Source organism: Gigantopelta aegis, chromosome 8, assembly GCF_016097555.1.
Source record: "Gigantopelta aegis isolate Gae_Host chromosome 8, Gae_host_genome, whole genome shotgun sequence".
In the NCBI taxonomy this organism is placed as follows: Eukaryota; Metazoa; Mollusca; class Gastropoda; order Neomphalida; family Peltospiridae; genus Gigantopelta; species Gigantopelta aegis.
The window spans coordinates 78869735-78891589 of NC_054706.1; the positions used below are offsets into that span (position 1 = coordinate 78869735).

The window sequence follows — 21855 nt, forward strand, 5'->3', positions numbered from 1 at the left end:
ACTGACGTTGGGCTGTTTGTTTGCACTTATCCAGTTCCCTTCATAGTAAAATGCGGAACGTAGGAAGTCCACGGTATATCGCTGTTGACATGAGTTCCTTAAAAGTTAAATTAAACATTAATTTGTGAAGGAAAGAAAAGAACTATTCAATAGTAAGATCAAACATTTTATTTATACATACCTATATTTTGTGCAAAAACACTAAAATGTTGACAAGATGATGTTGAATGTTCCAAAAGAACTGTCATAACATGATAACAGCTTTGAACTTTAGTTCAAAAAGTTAAAAGTTTTTTTGTTTAACGACACCACTAGAGCACATTGATTGGTATAATATCCGCCTGGTCCCCTCCATTATTATTTTTAGTTACGGTTGAGGGTTGGGGTTAGGGCTGGGGTTAGAGCTAGGGTTGGGGTTAGGGTTGGAGTTAAGGTTAGGGGAAGGGGGGACCGGGCGGATATTTTTCCTAATAGGAGAAGCCATGTGTTTAGGGAAGTGACGTCACGTATCAGCATGCGCGCGCATCTGGTAGGCAGAAGTCTATCATAATGTCCATTAGTAACAAAGCGAACTAGCGTAGCGTGAATAGCAAAGAATGGCCAACACGTGCTTAAATTACCGCTTGTAGCACGGGAACGCTATTCTACATAGCTCCTGTATGGAGGAGATACATGTACTCTTTCCACCCATAAAATATGACGATTGACCGAGTTCAAAACTATAGCAAACTTCCTTTTTTTTTCTTTTTCTTTTCACCTGAATAAATATTTTTAGTCCATGTATTTTTAAAGCGTCTGGTCCATATTTCAAGTAAAGCATTACAAACGAGCGCGCGCACACACAAATAAAACTAATAAAATAAAACGAGTAGCCTATATTTTTTATTTAAAACTGTTTAAAAGAAATAATTGGCCTACACTTTGTTAAAGGAAATTATTTCTTTAAACAATTTTAAATAACCCATATATATATATATATATATATATATATATATATATATGTATATATATATATATACATATATATGTACATATAGATACATATATATGTACATATAGATACACATACATATATATATATATATATATATATATATATATGAACATTTGTTACAAATGAACAACCAGTAGACAGTATATAGACAGTAGTTATATATATATATAACACATCAGACTTGTCTACTGGTTCATTTGTAAGGCTTTTCATGAACAATAAATTTAAGCAAGTATCTTATTAGAAAACTTTACAAAAACTTTTAAAACTATTAATTTTATCAAGTCCTTTTTTATTCCTTAAACTTGTTGATATCGGATACATATTAACACATTGTATTAAAATGGAGGAACCTAAATTTAGTTTCCATACATGTTCCATGACCACACATACATTTCTCCCTCTAGCTACAGCGTCCCTTTTTAAATATTAGTACAGAACTTAGCCTTTTAAACCGGATACATCTCAAATTTAATTTACTTGGTCCCTCACCTTTGTGCTTTACATCTTCAGAACATTTTGTAGCATTATTTTTTATATATATATATACATAAAAATTGCCATTAATATTTTAATCGCCTAATCCCATGCAGGCCAGGACATAGTTTAATACGCAGTCGATCTAGGATTGATTCCTGTTGGTGGTCCTATAGGGCTATTTCTCATTCCAGCCAGTGCTCTACAACTGGTGTAACAAAGGCTACACTATTTATTATCCTGTCTGTGGGCTGATGCATATAAAAGATCCCTTATTGTTAATCGGAAAGAGTAATCCATTGTGTGACAGCAGCAGGTTTCCTCCCTAATATTATCTGTGTGATCCCTAAACATGTCGGACTCTATATATCCGTAATTAAAATGACTTGATTGCATTGTTAAATAAAAAGATTCCTTCCTTTCAAATCTAAAACAGTGTCAGTTACCTTTGACAAGAGGCACAGTTTCAAAGGCTATCACTTTCAACCTGATTAATAAACCAGTTAAAACAACAAATTACTGTAAATGGTAACAATACAATGTTTAAATGTAAGACACACATTAACACAATGCAAATATCATTTGATCATTGGTTTATAATGATAATAGAAAAAGAAAATAATAAATATGTGTTGTCTATTGTTTCTCGATATAATTTTATTGATTTTGTAAAGTCTGTTTTTATTAGAAAATAGAGATCCTGGTAAAAAAAGATTAAATCCAAGTGTTATCAATGTCATCATCACATACTGGATAGCCCCAATAATATTGCACATGGTAGTTTGGAAAGTCAGTGAAAAAGGTTCTGGTATCCTTCTTATGCACAGAAACATGAGATACTGTAGAAAAGAATCGCTGAATCCAATACCAGTGTTCTCCTTAGCATCCCTTAATTCACCCTAAAACTTAAACGCCCTTAATTCATCGTGAAAGGCCCATTTTTCATCCAAGAGTTGCCGGTTCTCTTTTTGTCCACAAACAGGGATCACTGATACCTAGAAAAAAATAAGAAAGTTGGTAAATTTCTATGATATATAAGTATGAAAGTTTTATATTGTGTATATTGAATATTATTGAAATATTTGAATACACATAAATGTATTTGTGAAGACATATTGACATCTGTCACTGATGACAATAATACTTGTAAATACAATCAGCTCCCCTTTTCTTTCTTTATTTGCTGCAAACAAATTCAGATAACTTATATAATAAATGCATGTAACATAATTTATGTTTTTAATAAAATATGGTGGCTATCACCAACTTGTGGATCAATATCCAGTTTTATTATTAGTATTTACTTATTTTTAATCCCAAACAAATGATTTAATACATTTGATATCCCACCCTGAAATGTTTATACCTTTTATTTTATTATTAAAAAATCAACTTACACATTACAAATACACCTGTGGATCACTTCTTCAATACAAAAAGTAAAACATTATAATTAACATATAATATAATTAATAAATGGAAATATTTCAGAACCATTTTCATATGAAACAATATATATATGCTTGATTGTACACACACACACACACACACTCCCTGTTATTTAATTAAAAATATAAATACTCCAGCCACCTACATATTTTATGGCATAATACAATATAAAATATATTCAGTTTTTGTTTTACCCACTATAATGGATCTGTCAATACAAACAAAAAGTTACATAAAACGTTGTTTGTCGATTGACTGGGTAGGCCTACTGTTCACAGGGCATCTTTGTTTCCATGTCAGTTTGGTGGGGGCTTTTATTTTTATTTTATTTTTTTTTATTATCTTTTCAATTTTCATTTCAATAAATACTGACGTGTATTAGTATTACGAATGAATAACATACAACAAACCTTGTATAAAATGACGATCTCCGTTGTGGGATGGGCAAAGTTGATTGTTGTCAGATTTAACTGTTCAACGTTTCGCTTCCACTGTATTTGATGAAACTAATTTCATAATCCTTACTACAGTGACTTGTGCATCTAACAACAACGTATGAAATTACCATGACAAAATACCATTCATCAAAACTAGTCTACACTGATTTAATTGACGGAAAAACATTCGATTGTTCATTACTACTAATGCCAGTATTGTCAACTGGTTTCTTGCCTACCAGCGCTCGCGCGGTACCACGTGATCAAAACATGTGACGTCACTGTGGCTTCTCCTATAGTCAATAGTCAGAATAATGTTGTGGATGATACCTCAGTGACAGTCATCAAGCTTTGTCCTGAGATACGGTAGACCATAGGATTTATCCATCTGAGTTGACATATTTAGTTGGGAGCAGGTCAACTTGTCCCAAAACCAACTTACCCCAGCGGTTGGTCAACTCGCTCCGCATTGTTTATTCAACTCACCTCAAAAAGTCACAAACTTGCCCTAGCGATTGGTCAACTCAACCCAGTGAATGGTCAACTTGCCCCACATGCCCTTTATTTTGTTCAAAATATAATATATTAGATTTGACGGAACTGCAATATATTTCATGCCAGAACATACTCTAAATGGGAGTTAGAGGTGTAAATTGTTACAGTAGTGAGAAGTGAACAATGATTAAACTACTGCTGTTTGCTGTAACCAGACTGCCACAGATAAGTTGGAGCTATTAAATATAAGTCAACCAACCCATGCAAGACTTAGGTGTTTGATGTATGTAAAACACTGGGACAAGTTGACCACACCCTGAGGCGAGTTGGGGGTAACTTTTTGGGGGTGAGTTGACTAAACAGTTTTCGGTGAGTTAACCAACCGCTGGGGCAAGTTAGTAGGGGGCGACTTGATCAGCAATCATTTTGTTATGTTTTGTTGATCGCCCCTAGCCCATGTATTCTGACTGTAAGAGCGCAAGACGGACCTTTGGACAGTTATAATGCTCTCATTACCGTCAGAGGATAATATATATCAAAATTACACAATCTGGGCAAACCAAACAATAGTCAAAGATACAACAACAACCCTATGTTTGACCTTAAATATCTTTACTTCATTTTTGAGTTTGCTGATAACACATTTTTTACATATTAATTACTAATACACACACTACAGGAAGTCCCCTGACAGCACCCCCTTTCAATAATGTGCTGGTTAAATACGTAGGTGCTGATGGGTTTCTTCCTGTAGTGTGTGTATTAGTGATTAATATCAATTAGAAAATGATAATGTAAAGGTATTTAATGTGAAACATAGGATTGTTGTTGTATTAGAGCGAGAATCTTTGACTACTATTTGGTCGGCTCAGATTGCACAGTTTTGATATACAGTTTTCTCTGGCTGTAATGAGAGCATCATAACTGTCCACATGTCCGTCTTGCTGTCCGCCTTACTCTCTTATGGTTGGAGTACACTGGCTAATTTTGTTATGTCCTGTTGGATCCAATCTTGTACTAGTGTCAGTTGGAAGGTAAAACCTATACTGTGTAGCGAAAGTGGGGTTTCTCCTCAAGATAATTTGGTAGCACATTGAAAAAACACCTAATATTTTAATACATGTACCGGTATCATTTGACACTAATGCAAATTATTTTTGTTGTTTAAAAATACTGGTACAACTTTGATTATGTCTTACTGTTTACTTTCAGATCTGTAATCATGTCAACATTAAGGTTGCCTGCAAGAAGCAGTCTAAAGCTTATTGGTCTTTGTCGAAAAGCTTCTGAAATGAAACAAACAGTAAAACAGTTTCATATATCCAGTTCACAGAATATTATATGTGATCAAAAATATCTGTGCCCTCACAACACTGAGACACTGACAGTACGGCAGTTTCATATTTCTGTGTCAAAGAGTAAACATGATTTAAAAACCCTCGATACTCAGAATACTCTGACAATACGGTCATCTGAGCTGTTTGATGAAATTGTCAAGATGAGAGCAGCAGATATGATTGCGTTTCAGAAGGCTATCAAGATGTACATATCTAAAGAAAGTTTGTACAGGAGAGGTCATGTGGAGTTCATATACGCTGCCTTGTCGCGCATGAAAGAGTTTGGTTGTCATCGAAATGTGGAAATGTACAAAAAAATCCTGGAGGTGTTTCCAGAAAAGAGGATGATACCGAAAGGTCCCTGGCAGGTGGAGATGATGCATTTCCCCCGACAACAACAGTGTGCAATAGATCTCATGGAACAGATGGAAGATAATGGTAATTATCTCTAGATGTACAGTAGATCTCATGGAACAGATGGAAGATAATGGTAATTATCTCTAGATGTACAATAGATCTCATGGAACAGATGGAAGACTGGTAATTATCTCTAGATGTACAGTAGATCTCCTGGAATAGATGGAAGACAATGGTAATTATCTCTAGATGTACAATAGATCTCATGGAACAGATGGGAGACAATGGTAATTATCTCTAGATGTACAGTAAATCTCCTGGAACAGATGGAATGAATGAATGTTTAACGACACCCCAGCACAAAAAATACATCGGCTATTGGGTGTCAAACTATGGTAATGCAAATAAATAAAATAAATCAACATCAATATAAAAATTCAAGACTTAAACAAAAACAGTGTAAAGAACTGTTTAAAAACACAAATATCACAGAATTTTACGGATACTGAATTTTACTCAAAACTTCAATTTTGTGCTGTATTGGCCATTCTCAAAGAGAATGTTGCACCACGGTGAGGTTACAGCACACGCAGGGGGAACAGATGGAAGACAATGGTAATTATCTCTAGATGTACAGTAGATCTCATGGAACAGATGGAAGACAATGGTAATTATATCTAAATGTACAATAGATCTCATGGAACAGATGGAAGACAATGGTAATTATCTCTAGATGTACAGTAGATCTCATGGAACAGCTGGAAGACAATGGTAATTATATCTCGATGTACAGTAGATCTCATGGAACAAATGTAAGACAGTGGTAATTATCTCTAGATGTACAGTAGATCTCATGGAACAGATGGAAGACTATGGTAATTATCTCTAGATGTACAGTAGATCTCCTGGAACAGATGGAAGACAATGGTAATTATCTCTAGATGTACAGTAGATCTCCTGGAACAGATGGAAGACAATGGTAATTATATCTCGATGTACAGTAGATCTCCTGGAACAGATGGAAGACAGTGGTAATTATCTCTAGACGTACGGTAGATCTCCTGGAACAGATGGAAGACAATGGTAATTATCTCTAGATGTACAATAGATCTCCTGGAACAGATGGAAGACAATGGTAATTATCTCTAGACGTACAGTAGATCTCCTGGAACAGATGGAAGACAATGGTAATTATCTCTAGATGTACAATAGATCTCATGGAACAGATGGAAGACTGGTAATTATCTCTAGATGTACAGTAGATCTCCTGGAACAGATGGAAGACAATGGTAATTATCTCTAGATGTACAATAGATCTCATGGAACAGATGGGAGACAATGGAAAATATCTCTAGATGTACAGTAGATCTCCTGGAACAGATGGAAGACAATGGTAATTATCTCTAGATGTACAATAGATCTCATGGAACAGATGGGAGACAATGGAAAATATCTCTAGATGTACAGTAAATCTCCTGGAACAGATGGAATGAATGAATGAATGTTTAACGACACCCCAGCACGAAAAATACATCGGCTATTGGGTGTCAAACTATGGTAATGCAAATAAATAAAATAAATCAACGTCAATATAAAAATTCAAGACTTAAACAAAAACAGTGTAAAGAACTGTGCAAAAACACAAATATCACAGAATTTTACGGATACTGAATTTTACTCAAAACTTCAATTTTGTGCTGTATTGGCCATTCTCAAAGAGAATGTTACACCCCTGCACCACGGTGAGGTTACAGCACACACGCAGGGGGAACAGATGGAAGACAATGGTAATTATCTCTAGATGTACAGTAGATCTCATGGAACAGATGGAAGACAATGGTAATTATATCTAAATGTACAATAGATCTCATGGAACAGATGGAAGACAATGGTAATTATCTCTAGATGTACAGTAGATCTCATGGAACAGCTGGAAGACTATGGTAATTATATCTCGATGTACAGTAGATCTCATGGAACAAATGTAAGACAGTGGTAATTATCTCTAGATGTACAGTAGATCTCATGGAACAGATGGAAGACTATGGTAATTATCTCTAGATGTACAGTAGATCTCCTGGAACAGATGGAAGACAATGGTAATTATCTCTAGATGTACAGTAGATCTCCTGGAACAGATGGAAGACAATGGTAATTATCTCTAGATGTACAGTAGATCTCCTGGAACAGATGGAAGACAATGGTAATTATATCTCGATGTACAGTGTCACACTCTGTCCAAACTGGCATCTCTGTAATCTGTATACAATCCATCCTGTATTTCGTCAGTCCCCACTTGAATTCAGTTTAGACGGAATCCACTGTATATATACTTTAAATGTCATAGTACTATTCAGCATATGCAGATATATATGTACATACATCTGTAACCAGCCAACTGCTTTTTTTCACTTTAAAAAGCCTCAAACATGATATTCTAGCATCGGGAGAACACGAATCGTGGCAATGTTTTAGATTACACTCAGAATATGTAATTATGATTTCTGTAATAATCTGTTCATGTAGGTGTGATTCCGGACCATGATTTTGGTACAATTCTGAGAATCATCTTTGGACCTGATGCCCATGCTTTCCGAAAGTACCGGCGGATGATGTACTGGATGCCAAAGTTCAAGAATGCCAACCCGTACCCTGTTCCTTGGGAATTACCAGACGATTCAATAATGTTAGCCATGCTAGCTTTAAAACGGATGGCAGTTGACCGTGAGAACCAGATAAAGGTCTGGAAAGTAGGTGAAATCCTTTATGAGCAAGTGCTGATCAAAACCTGCCAGGGCTGTACAGTACTTGGTGGGGGATGTGGCATTTGCTGGCAGACACTGTATTACTGTGCCCCGAGTCTTGTTTAGTTATTTTAAGACAAGTACAGCCCTGAAATTGTGAAAGTAGGTCATCATTTTAAATAACAGACCCTACTTTTTAAACATTACGGCATATTTTTCACTATTATAGTCATTATTGATAATTGTAATCAGACATGACTTCAACAATTGGTTTTTTTCTTAAACTGGTAGTTTTTGTTTGAAAATAAAATAAATACAATAATATTATATGTGCACTAACCCATGTACAAAATATATAAGTGCAATACACTAGTACGCTAGAAAAATATTGTAATACACATTGTTCAAAATGTATATTGCGGTATACCAGTTATTAGTGGTGTATCAATACATCGAACTATTGATGTTACGATATTCAGTGCCTCGATAGCAATTCATCGATAGTTGTTTCGATAGTATGCATAGTGAAATATGGTCTGACCAATGCATGATTTCACTACCGAGTGACATTATTATAAATAACTTGAGTACAAACACACACACACTCACACACACACACCACATACGTCACACACACACATTTTAGAATACTGAGGTAACTAGTTTTGCAAAATATTTGTTCATATCACTGTTATCAAGTGATTTAAGAATTCACAATTCTATTGCAATGGTACACTAACTATTGCAATACTATTACAATAGTATTTTAATTATCGCAATACTATTGTAATAGTAAAACTGACCGCAGTAGTTAACCCTACCAGTTATACTGTGCATCTCTACTATAAATATTGGTTACTCTTTGAAGCAAGTTTTGAAATAATGATGTGGTAGACACTGAACCGTGAGCTTAATGTGTAGCTTAGTTGGTAGAGCTCTCGCTTGAGGTGTTTCATTCATAGGACCAAAACCCGCGTGGACCCATTCTCTGATTTGATTTGTTTCCTGTTCCAACGAGTGCTCTACAACTGGTATGTCAACATCATGTTATGTGCTGTTATGTCTGTGTGAAAGTGCATATAAACGATCCCTTGCTGCGAATGGAAAACATTTTGATGTCCAATAGCCGATGATTAATAAATCAATGTGCTCTAGCGGTGTCATTGAAAACAAAACACATTAAATTTTTAATGTGTGCCAACTGTGTTAGCCAGCAAATAACTAATTTAATGTGTGCCAACTGTGTTAGCCAGCAAATAACTAATTTAATGTGTTCCAACTGTGTTAGCCAGCAAATAACTAATTTAATGTGTTCCAACTGTGTTAGCCAGCAAATAACTAATTTAATGTGTGCCAAGTTGTCGACAACTAAACATTCCTTTTCTTTTCCTCTTTGACTAGACCATGGAAGTGGAGACGGATCCAGTGGAAGTCACGTTCATAGCATCAGCACAGAGCCCCACCCAGAAGTCCCTGCTGAAACAGCACCCCGTGAAAACCCCCCTGTTTGTGGAGGGAGGTTACAACGTGTGGCTGAGAGATAAATACTTGACGTACTTCGTACTGCGCGCTGACCCCATGCCTTCCAAACACGTTCCCGTCAAAGACGATGATGAAGGTAAGTAAATGAAGAGTTTTTGCCTATAAAATGTGTTGAGTGGGTCGTTAAATAAAACATTTCCTTCCTTCCTTTGTTTTTGTCTGTAGAGTCCGGTGCAGGATGTAGCTCGGTGGCAGAGTACTCTGCGGAGGTGCGGTGGGCTGCAGGATCATTCCCCCCAGACTTATTTTATTTTACCCCTAAAATACCGGAATTATTTCTCCTCTGTAACTCATGTTACAGATATTAAGATCTAAAAGCTAATCAATGCTAACTGATAGTTCATCCCAGCCTTCTACAAAAATGTTTTGGTTTGACGTAGGAAGAAAAATAAAAGTGTTTTGGAAATAACAAAAAATACTATATTTGTGTGCAATTTAGAAAACATTTGGCTCAGAAATATCTAACTTGTAGTAAATTCCATAGTATAAAAAAAAGGTGTGGGAAGGACTATAGCAGCCTATTACTGGTTGTAAATTTATTTGTAACTCTGCTTTGTCACTGTTTGCATTTCTTAAACTTGTTATCTCCCTTTAACATAGAGGTCTCACAATGTTGTTGATGAAGCCTATATCCAGACTTTGAAAAAGGTTTTATAAGTATAAAGGCTGAGACCTGGTTAGGTCAAATGGTTGCCAGACTTTAGTCTGTCCCACGGGGAATGCATTTTTTCATTCTATTGAATCTACTACAAGTTATTTATTTCTGAGCAGATTGTTTTTTAAAGTGCAAACATAAAATAATATTTTTTTGTTACTTCCAAAACACTTTCTTTTCTTCTTACGTCAAAGCAAACAGAAATTATTTACAAAACACATTTTGTAGGATTGGACTATAGTTTTTACAGCCAAAGTTAAATGTAGGTCCCTGGTTTTACCAGTATTTTTTATTGTTTTGCCATTTTGTTGGTGTTTTTGTTGTTTTACCAGTGTTTTTGTTGTTTAGCAGGTGTTTTTCTTGTTTTCAGATCTGTTTAACTGGACTCTGTTTGAGAGCGAGGAGTCGACGGACATCGTCCCACGACCGAGTGTCCACGAGCAGGACGATGGCACGGTGTTAGCGATGTGCATTACCGGCACCGCCTCCAAGGATTCGCTCGTCACCTGGGTGCGGTACCTCCAGACCGAGAACCCCACCCTCGAACACACGCCCATTGTCTTCTCTCTCAGGTCCCCAGAATCACAAGTACTACTTCTGGAGAAAGAGAAGCCGAAAGGAGTCACCATCGGGTGATCAGTTCAAGACTTGTAGAAATATATTATTATATTGTGTGGCAGGAAACCCACCCTTGAAGACATGCCCATCGTCTTCTCTCTCAGGTCCCCAGAATCACAAATACTACAATGTACTTCTGGAGAAAGAGAAGCCGAAAGGAGTCACCATCGGGTGATCAGTTCAAGACTTGTAGAAATATATTATTATATTGTGTGGCAGGATGTTGTATTTCTGTGGTGTATAATAAAACAAAAATGTATGTAAATATCAATTAAAGTTTACAAGTTTTGTTTAACAACACCACTGGAGCACATCGATTAATTAATCATCGGCTATTGGATGTCAAACTTTTGGTAATTCTGACTCTTAGTCGTAGATTTTAATATAGTGTGTAAAAAGCTGAAAGTATGATTTTAATATAGTGTGTAAAAAGCTGAAAGTATGATTTTAATATAGTGTGTAAAAAGCTGAAAGTATGATTTTAATATAGTGTGTAAAAAGCTAAAACTTATTTAAGCTTTTCTGATTTCAGATCTATTAACGTTTTTATTCGCAGTCAGTATGGATGCACAGGTGCAGATTCAAGGTGGGTGCAACCCTCTCAGAACTACGAAGTGGAGATGTTAACATTGAAAGTTATATTTATACTGTAATTCTGTTGGTGCCATTTTAAAGTTGCTCCTCTTCCTAGGATGTAGGATATGAATCATCATCATCATAGCAGCAAGATCTGTGGCCCATTTAGGGCAAGATTTAGACTGGTTTTCGCAACTGATGTTAGATAATGTTACATGATAGAAGTAGTACCAGTCTAATTGCTCAGGAGGGCTCCCTTCTGAATACGCGACAATGTAATTCGACATACATTTGCTAATTTGAATTGGGCAGTCACAAGAAAGAAGCAATTGGTATCAAATGTGTTACTAGGCGTATCGTGTTGACACCACCTACTTGACAGGACTACCTTTGATAAAATACATACGCAACAGGTCTACTGAAGAAAAGCAGTCCCACCATTTCTTGGACTCATTGAATGTATTAAATGTCTCAAGTTAATATTTACATAAATTATCTAAAACTGTCTTTTGGTTAAACATGTTGCTTTGCGAATGGTTTGTACACTCATGAAAAATGTGGACAATTGTGATTGACCCTTTAAGACTATTTTTAAAAGAACTACCCAGAACTGGTATATAACAATAATTAGGAAGTGGTATGTCATGTTCATCCTTGGAAAGATTCAGCAGGAGTAATCTATGTGGTGGAAACAGATTTCCACATCTAAACCAAGCGTTGCAAAGGTCAAAATATATTGTTGGGGAAAAAACAGGGACCTCACTGACACCAACAGGAATGAGTGACTGCAACCAAAACCCTCGTCCAGTGTCAAGAAGTTAACGTGCTGCCGACAGTCAACCACACATTTCTGACATTATACGTCACACTGTCTTTGTATTTTATACAAACTTCACAATGCTTCAAGTGAATTAAGTTGGTGCTACTAATCATTTTGGCTTTTCTTAGTATACTATCTCAACATCTTTGAATGTAATATAATACTAATATACTAATATAAAGCAAGAACCAGCCAAATCATTTACTGTAAAATCCCTGTTGTGAATATTCCATGGTGTAGCACACTGGAACCCAGGTTGACTCTGTAGGCTAATTTTTAGACTTTCTTTCAATTTTGTGCTTTTCCCACATCTTGCGTTTTTACATAAATTATAAACGTTTGACTTCGTCAAAGTGTACTTTTAAGCCAACAGTAAATAATTCATGTTACGATGTCAAATTTGAAAAATCTTTCATCAATCCACTTTCCCCCCGAATGACTTGTGTGGAATAGTTTATACTTACACACAGAAACATGCCCAAACTCATGTTGGTTGAAATCGGGTCTTATGATCTACATTTAATAATAATATGATTTTGAACCAACTGAATCTCTTGGTACCAGGTCAGATTTCCAGCAGTATACACCATAAATTAATTAACATACAGCTCGCAGACTAATGCTCAGTATTTAAAATACGATCATCATCATTAAATTACAAAATTCTTGATCATGCAATTTTTACAATAAAGAACAAACAAGTAACACTCATTAATAAATACATTTATGTTAACATTATTACAAGGTAATGTCACAGTTATATTAAAACCGATTTACAATCACAAAATTAAACATTTCAACAAATCTTTGTAACCCTGTTGCTACATTCTATAAAGAATACATTGCAGCTAATTGTAGTATCATCAATATTTTAATCTGAAATAGTTTTGCAACTGAATAGTACACATTTGTAAATTTATAAAAACATTTATTGCCAACTAAAACTTTTGATGAGAAATGAAATGCACAAATTTTAGTTTGGCAATAGAATTGCATAGTATTTCTGCAATTTAAAATGGAGAGTTGTAAAAGTCCTTCACAAAATAGATATGGGTGTTAGGTGGTAATATGCCAGTTCTTCCTGAGTAGGTCTCACCCTGTCAGAGGGCACATTTCTCTTCTTCTTTTTTAATATATACTGATCATCTTCGTCAGACTTTTGGCCCAAAATATGTTGCTTAGCGTATGGTTTGTACACTCGTAAAAATGTGGATGTTTGTGAACGGCCCATTAAGACTATTTTAAAAAGAACTACAATGAATTTCTAAAAACTGATTCAAGCAAAAAGTCTATTCAAGCATTGAAAATTTACCAGAAAACAAATTCTAGAGCAATGTTAATTCCATCAAGCAATGATTTCTACAAATATTTATTCTCCGATACAAGTGATAGCTGTGATACAGAGTAAATGGTTGACAACCACTGCTTCCCTTGATCGTGTTGGTGTTAATGTTCTGTTGCTAGTCTGTGATTAACAAAAAGACATTTCTAAATTTTTCAACACATTTCCCCATGATTGTCTTGGTGTTATTGTTCTGTTGTTGGTTAGTTTTGTGATTTTAACAAAAAACATTACTCTGTTTAACAATACATTAGAGGATGACATCAAATGTATTATTTATCACAAGACATGCAATTACAAGGCATTATATATAGATACACATATATAAAAGATTCTGTGGGATCCGACGTGAAAGACATCATAAGAAAAGCTGTACACCAAGTGCTATACCCAACCCTGTATGAATACGAATGTATTTAACATATGAAAGACTTGGCAAGTTAGGACACTCAGCTGCTGAATAATATTATTATTAATCAATATTAAAGCAGCACAAAAAGAGACAAACAAAGTGTACAGTCTTGTCACAAACGCACAAAGTGTACAGTCTTGTCACTTGGTAGTTTTTTTACAGTATGACAATGGTGAACAGTTCAACATAAACAAAATATATAGTTTAGGATTTATACAATGACAAATGAAATGAACTTGAAATATACATCTAACAAACTGCTTCTTAAGTTTAGTTTGTTTTGTTTAACGACACCACTAAATCACATTGATTTATTAATCATTGACTATTGGATGTCAAACATTTGGTAATCTTGACAAATACATGTAGTCTTGGAGAGGAAACCCGCTACATTTTTCAATTAATATAAAGAGATCTTTAAAGCCCTGTGATGTATGTATTATGGCAACGTCTGAACTGCAAATGCTATAGTTTTGTGCAAAATGATCCATCTCCATCTGCAGTTTAGTGAGTTTATTCTAAATTTCATTTAAATAAAGCCCTATTGCGTAGATAACATTCACTGGTATTTCCATATTAAGTGTTTTAACAATGACTGTTTTGGTAATGTGAAGAAATTAGATAATTTATTCATCTATTAATTCCTGAGTTGAATAGCAAACAAATAAGCACAGTGAATGTTTTGGTGACCATCAATAAATAAACACTAGTCTTGCAACTTTTCACAAAGTAATGTTACTGGCATATTGCATATTTCACAAAGATTGCACAATACTTAAATGATGTTCATTCAGTTTCTGTGTTAAAATGATCAACTGTAATAAAATACATCCATATTAAAAGTTTAGCACCACCTTTCCAAGATGAATATACATAGGTATTATCAGTAAACCTACAGATCAACAATTTATACATGGTTAATTCCAACCAACAAAAGCTCAAAGCCGTGTATTCCTATTACACCATTAATGAGACCACACTCCCCTCGGGGTAATGTCTACTAGTTCCAAGCTCCATCTTCTTTGTGTTTGCTGACGGACTACACCTCGAGACTGTAAGGACACCTCGAGTCTAAGGTTAGAGAGTATCTAACATTATTTGCTTTTGTCGAGAACATCCAGGGTGCCTCGCTCCAGGCCTGTAATGGTGGATGCACTTATGAAAGTTACTACCAACAGATTCTTCCTATTGTATTGTGTTTATAATTGCTGCAAGGACTTGGAACCTAATCCCAAATGAACATAACACGATATGGTGTCAGAAGTGGGATGTTACAACCAACAAATGCCAGCTGTAGCAATGAACAATACCATCCTCTTCTCGAGTGTTGGCACTGTGATCCATGTAACGTCTCATAGCTGCTGTTGGCTAATATTGGTTAATCTGTTTTAACCTTGTATTTTCTGTGTTTTTAACACATCATTTCAGATCTTGCTGTAGAATGTTTAAGTTTCATCAAAAACTGATGTAGTGACACTGATGTTATGTCATTAAAGGACAATACTATAACTGAATTATGGGTAGAACATTCTCACCAAGTATAGGCTAACATTTTGCAGAGGGGTAAAATATTGAAACGGAACCTACAACACTAGTTGCTATGGCTAAAGGTGATAAAACATTCTCACACATCCATTTGAGAGGTCAGTGTGTGACCTTCATAATACAATATGACAATATCTTACATATGGCGACAGATTTAAAGATATTGCACCATGGTATGATGTCAATTCCTAACTATCCACTGAAATTAACACACATTGCCATTGACAATGCACACAGTAATTGTGCAAGCAGAGGTGTCATAAATACATTAACTTAAATAGCCATTTTAATGTTAAAAACTTTTAAACTATTCTTGAGGATAATGAAAAAAAAAAACTCCCATTGTCTGAATAAAGAACCTTAAATTAATAATGATCCTATTTGGCTACTCTGCACATATTGTACAATACAGCAGATTAGGGTCATGTTGTATAGCAGCAACAGGCAATTGTCCTGTGTCATTTTCTGCTAGTTTTTCATGTTAATTATATGGACTACAGCCGGACTGATTATCGAGAACCACCCACGTTAAATAGATGGACTACAGGTGGACTGATTATCGAGAACCACCCACGTTAAATAGATGGACTACAGGTGGACTGATTATCGAGAACCACCCACGTTATATAGATGGGCTACAGGTGGACTGATTATCGAGAACCACCCACGTTATATAGATGGGCTACAGGTGGACTGATTATCGAGAACCACCCACGTTATATAGATGGGCTACAGGTGGACTGATTATCGAGAACCACCCACGTTAAATAGATGGACTACAGCCGGACTGATTATCGAGAACCACCCACGTTATATAGATGGACTACAGGTGGACTGATTATCGAGAACCACCCACGTTATATAGATGGGCTACAGGTGGACTGATTATCGAGAACCACCCACGTTATATAGATGGGCTACAGCCAGACTGATTATCGAGAACCACCCACATTAAATAGATGGACTACAGGTGGACTGATTATCGAGAACCACCCACGTTAAATAGATGGACTACAGGTGGACTGATTATCGAGAACCACCCACGTTAAATAGATGGACTACAGGTGGACTGATTATGGACTACAGGTGGACTGATTATTGAGAACCACCCACGTTAAATAGATGGACTACAGCCGGACTGATTATCGAGAACCACCCACGTTATATAGATGGACTACAGGTGGACTGATTATCGAGAACCACCCACGTTATATAGATGGGCTACAGGTGGACTGATTATCGAGAACCACCCACGTTATATAGATGGGCTACAGCCAGACTGATTATCGAGAACCACCCACATTAAATAGATGGACTACAGGTGGACTGATTATCGAGAACCACCCACGTTAAATAGATGGACTACAGGTGGACTGATTATCGAGAACCACCCACGTTAAATAGATGGACTACAGGTGGACTGATTATCGAGAACCACCCACGTTAAATAGATGGACTACAGCCGGACTGATTATCGAGAACCACCCACATTAAATAGATGGACTACAGCCGGACTGATTATCGAGAACCACCCACGTTAAATAGATGGACTACAGGTGGACTGATTATCGAGAACCACCCACGTTAAATAGATGGACTACAGGTGGACTGATTATCGAGAACCACCCACGTTAAATAGATGGATTACAGGTGGACTGATTATGGACTACAGGTGGACTGATTATTGAGAACCACCCACGTTAAATAGATGGACTACAGCTGGACTGATTATTGAGAACCACCCACGTTAAATAGATGGACTACAGCCGGACTGATTATCGAGAACCACCCATGTTAAATAGATGGACTACAGCCGGACAGATTATCGAGAACCACCCACGTTAAATAGATGGACTACAGCCGGACTGATTATCGAGAACCACCCACGTTAAATAGATGGACTACAACCGGACTGATTATCGAGAACCAGTGGTCCAGGCTCAGAGATGTGATACAGCTCCTGGTTTGTTGTCTGTGTTAATGAGTAGTCGGCATGAATTCGGCATTCCTGAGTAGTCAGCATGAATTCGGCATTCCTGAGCAGTCAGCATGGATACCGCATTCCTGAGCAGTCAGCATGGATACCGCATTCCTGAGCAGTCAGCATGGATACCGCATTCCGTAGGTTTATCACACTGACGAGAGGTTCAAGTGAAGAATGTACTATAAGATTTAAATTCATCACAACATGGTTGACCTCTTCTAGCTAACTGTGAAGCCAGGGTTTTCCCCATCTCAATTTACAGATCTAGACTTGGGGAATGAGTTCCTGCAACTGCTAACAGCAGTGGTAAATCACTGGCTTCAAATCTGTAATGGATTAAAAACAAATTATTAACTTACAAATATATATTATACAACTCTTTGTATTCCACAACGTTTTTCAGTCTTGATATGCAGTTTCTCCAGAGAAAAACTTAAATTTGATAATTTGGTTAAACATTGAATATGTTTGGAACTGTTTTCAAGCTGACTACAATTAATTATGTTTTACTGCAATGGAATATATGTGCCAATATATAAATGTAAAACCGTAAATCATGTGAACCAATACTTACCTCATAATTTGCATTTGATGTATGTGTGGTTTTTAGAGTGTTGTAAATAAAGAATAATACATGAGTGGCCATTAGATACCATTTATCTCACGACGAGTTGTTTTAAAATGTATCTAACAAGCAAAAGCGAGTTTGATACGTTTTTAAACAATGAGTTGTGAGATAAATGATATCTAACGGACACGAATGTATTATTGTATTTATCTTTTTTTACTAAAAGTTATTTACAGCCATTGCACTTGTAGCTAACTTACATGTCACAGACACATGATTGTCAGGTTAACTATATGTCACAATGTAATTGATTTCCATCGCGTTGGATTTTTTATTGGACATTTGGCATCGGTGACCTGGTCATCACCTAGGAGCAGCCAGTCTTATGTCTTGAAATTGTTAACACACATACATGTGTAAACAACAATGTGTTATCAAAAATAACACATGATGTTCTCACCAACGGGTGTGTAACAAAAGTATTACAATAACAAAACAACAACAAAATTAAAATTAAAAAGAAGGAAAAAAAAAGTCAAACAAAAGACCTTAAACAACAAAACCTTTTTTTAAGTGGGAAGACATTACTGAGTTTTTTTTACCATTTTTTTCTTCAAGGAGCCACAAAAAATATCCCTACATTGGTGATGACCTACCCCAGCATTGACGTCAAGTCTTTCATATTCTTCACCTTGGAAGTCTTCAGATATTCTGCCACCATCTTGCTTTTGAAGTAGATTTCCTGCAGTCGATCTTCAAGATGCATCAAGCACTACAGATAAATAATGTCACAAATAATATATTATATATATGTAAAAGTTATATGCAGTAATCATCGTAAACATTATATATGTAATGGTTATTAATAGTAATTATACTGTTAATGTAATCAAATTTAAGGAGTAAGGAGAGAAAAATATAACAAATAAATAATCAAGAAATTTAAATGTATTTCTAAAATTGTTAATGGTGGTAAACAAATAATATATTACATGGGTAGTTTGGACAAATGATATTATAAATAATGGTTAGAAAAATAATATTTCATATTACAGGACACTATAATAGTAAGATGATGATAAATAATGGTTAGAAACAAATATATTACACAGGCAGTGGTTATAAACAGATGTTATGTAAATAATGGTTAGGAACAAATATATTACACAGGCAGTGGTCATAAACAGATGTTATGTAAATAATGGTTAGAAACAAATATATTACACAGGCAGTGGTCATAAACAGATGTTATGTAAATAATGGTTAGAAACAAATATATTACACAGGCAGTGGTCATAAACAGATGTTATGTAAATAATGGTTAGAAACAAATATATTACACAGGCAGTGGTCATAAACAGATGTTATGTAAATAATGGTTAGAAAAATGATATTTCATATTATGTAATAGTTATAAATGCATATTAAAGCCAGTAATATTGAGAGTATAATTATAATCAAGAGCATGGCATTTAATCAGTGACTAGTATTAATTTGGTGGTGGCATGACATGAAGGACGTCTTGACAGGTAAAATATCAAACTGGACATGCACAAATGTTTTTGGAAATACGTTTAATGTTCAACTCACAAACTCCGGACTCATCTTCAGTTTGCAGAGATCGAGCACGGATTCAACCAGGTTACAGACGAGTTGTGATGTTGTCCACGACATCCGTCCTGATGGCGACCGCTCCAGCAGATTGCTGTTGGCCACATCAACTGACCTGTAGTAGAAACAGAAGTTAAAGTTTGTTTAGTTTAATGACACAACGTGAGTACTGATTTATTAATCATCGGCTAGTGGATGTTAAACATTTGGTAATTCTGACAGTCTCAGAGAGGAAACCCACTACATTTTTTCATTAGTAGCAAGGGATCTTTTATAAGCACCATCCCACACAGGATAGCACATACCACAGCCTTTGATATACCAGTCGTGTTGCACTGGCTGGAACAAGAAATAGCCTAATAAGCCCACCGATGGGAATCCTAGACCGACCGTACATCAAGCGAGTGCTTTACTACTGGGCTATATGGAAATACCAGGGATACAAATATTGAACCACACCTCAGGACATTTTAATTGTATTTTTGAAATTTGGTCTACATAATGCTGCTGTCAAACAGCAACAAGAATCTTTTATATAAGCACTTTCCCAAAGACAGGACAACACATACCAGAGCCTTTGAAATACTGGATGTGAGGCGCTGGTTGAGACAACCAACGGATTCACCTCAACCAAGCAACTTATATTACAAATACAATTAATCGTTATCTGGTCATCATTTACAAGAGGAGTCCAGAAAAATATATGGTCATAAAGAAATTCACATTACCAAATTTCCCACATTTAAGTAATGGAGGGAAGTTAACCTATCTAATATGGTGAACACTCCCAAGTGCAAAATGGATGACAAATTAAAAACTTGTTAATGGAACTACAAAAAGTATTCGTTAGAAGAACACTGAGGGATTTAACAAAATTGAAAATCATACCATGTATCGGTGTCTGCTACCACACAAACTGCTTCAGCAATTGGTTCATCAAGAACGGAATACTGAAATAACAGATGGGTAGAAGGCATCAGTTTTATTGTTAATCATGTAAAAAACATCACTACATTCATTATGCAGAGCTGCCAACCCCTAGCCACAAGTGAGAGTAGCATTCATGACAAGCGTAGCAAATGATATTAGAGCGTAGCATGGTCGAATGTCATAAACAGCAGCAAAAGAAAACACCAAATAACTACGTCATAGTAACTGCAAAAGACTTGGTTGTGCTATTTTTAGGACAGATAACGCTCGTCTTCGGTTAAGATATACGGACATACCCGAAATGTAATGAATGTTGTCAAATAAGTCAGGCGATTTGAACAGGATTATGAATGACTAGAATTTTGTTTTTAAAACAGCATCGAAATGCAATAAACCCAAAATTAACTGCTGTGCGATGATGTGATCAGTACTAAATTTGAATGCTTATATTCTTATTTCAAGTTAAAATTAAAATTACTCTATTTCTAACTGGCATGCGTTCACATGCAATTTTCTATATACACGGCATGCAAGAGTAACACGACTAAAGAACAGTTCTTTGAAGGTTTTATAGTATGCGACACTGGGGCCGGCCTACAGTAAAACTACACGTCTGTTATAGAATACATCTTACTGTAACTCTTTTACAATGGTGCTTAATCCGCAAATTATACTTTGATATGTTGGAATAACAAAAAAAGAAAAAGCCACAGAAACGAGGAATTCAGTTTTTAGTTACTGTATTCGAAGATTACGTCCAATTTTTAGTATAAATGCCAGAAATCGCCCACTTTTCAACTGTACTTTATAGACCTATAATTTGTGATAAACATGAAACGTATACGCTTGCCAAATAAAACATAATTCGTTAGTAGAAACTTTGGCCAAATACACTAATCATCCAGTTATATTTATCTGTTGCAAAAATTATTACTGGTTTTCATTAACGTATCATACTGGAT

At 35.7% G+C, this 21855-nt stretch overlaps 2 protein-coding genes across 4 annotated transcripts in view; one reads left to right on the top strand and one right to left on the bottom strand.

The window, feature by feature from the left end:
• On the top strand, positions 1 to 11376 carry LOC121380044 (evolutionarily conserved signaling intermediate in Toll pathway, mitochondrial-like). Of its 2 annotated transcripts, XM_041508774.1 has the most exons (5): positions 1 to 152; positions 5065 to 5627; positions 8073 to 8296; positions 9692 to 9908; positions 10858 to 11376. In XM_041508774.1, exons 2-5 carry the CDS (start codon positions 5075 to 5077, stop codon positions 11121 to 11123), a joined length of 1260 nt encoding a protein of 419 aa, XP_041364708.1. In that variant the 5' UTR covers positions 1 to 152; positions 5065 to 5074; the 3' UTR covers positions 11124 to 11376. The 2 variants fall into 2 exon arrangements, with proteins under 2 accessions (XP_041364708.1, XP_041364709.1); XM_041508775.1 differs by lacking the exons at positions 1 to 152; positions 5065 to 5627 and adding an exon at positions 5656 to 5679.
• A 1832-nt stretch (positions 11377 to 13208) lies between these two features.
• LOC121380043 (folliculin-interacting protein 1-like) overlaps positions 13209 to 21855 on the bottom strand; it is a 37834-nt gene continuing 29187 nt past the window's right edge. For both annotated transcript variants that reach the window (XM_041508773.1, XM_041508771.1), the window contains exons 17-20: positions 20852 to 20913; positions 19943 to 20078; positions 19009 to 19124; positions 13209 to 18110 (exon numbers count right to left, since the gene is read on the bottom strand). In XM_041508773.1, the coding sequence (XP_041364707.1) occupies positions 18041 to 18110; positions 19009 to 19124; positions 19943 to 20078; positions 20852 to 20913 (384 nt within the window). In that variant the 3' untranslated portion in view covers positions 13209 to 18040. The remainder of the gene's footprint in view (positions 18111 to 19008; positions 19125 to 19942; positions 20079 to 20851; positions 20914 to 21855) is intronic.

What these genes read in the sequence shown, in the direction of transcription:
- LOC121380044 (XM_041508774.1), top strand. Translation starts at nt 5,075, where the DNA reads ATGTCAACATTAAGGTTGCCTGCAAGAAGCAGTCTAAAGCTTATTGGT. An exon ending in GGAACAGATGGAAGATAATG is followed by an intron (nt 5,628 to 8,072) that starts GTAATTATCTCT and finishes CTGTTCATGTAG; the next exon opens with GTGTGATTCCGGACCATGAT. An exon ending in ACCAGATAAAGGTCTGGAAA is followed by an intron (nt 8,297 to 9,691) that starts GTAGGTGAAATC and finishes CTCTTTGACTAG; the next exon opens with ACCATGGAAGTGGAGACGGA.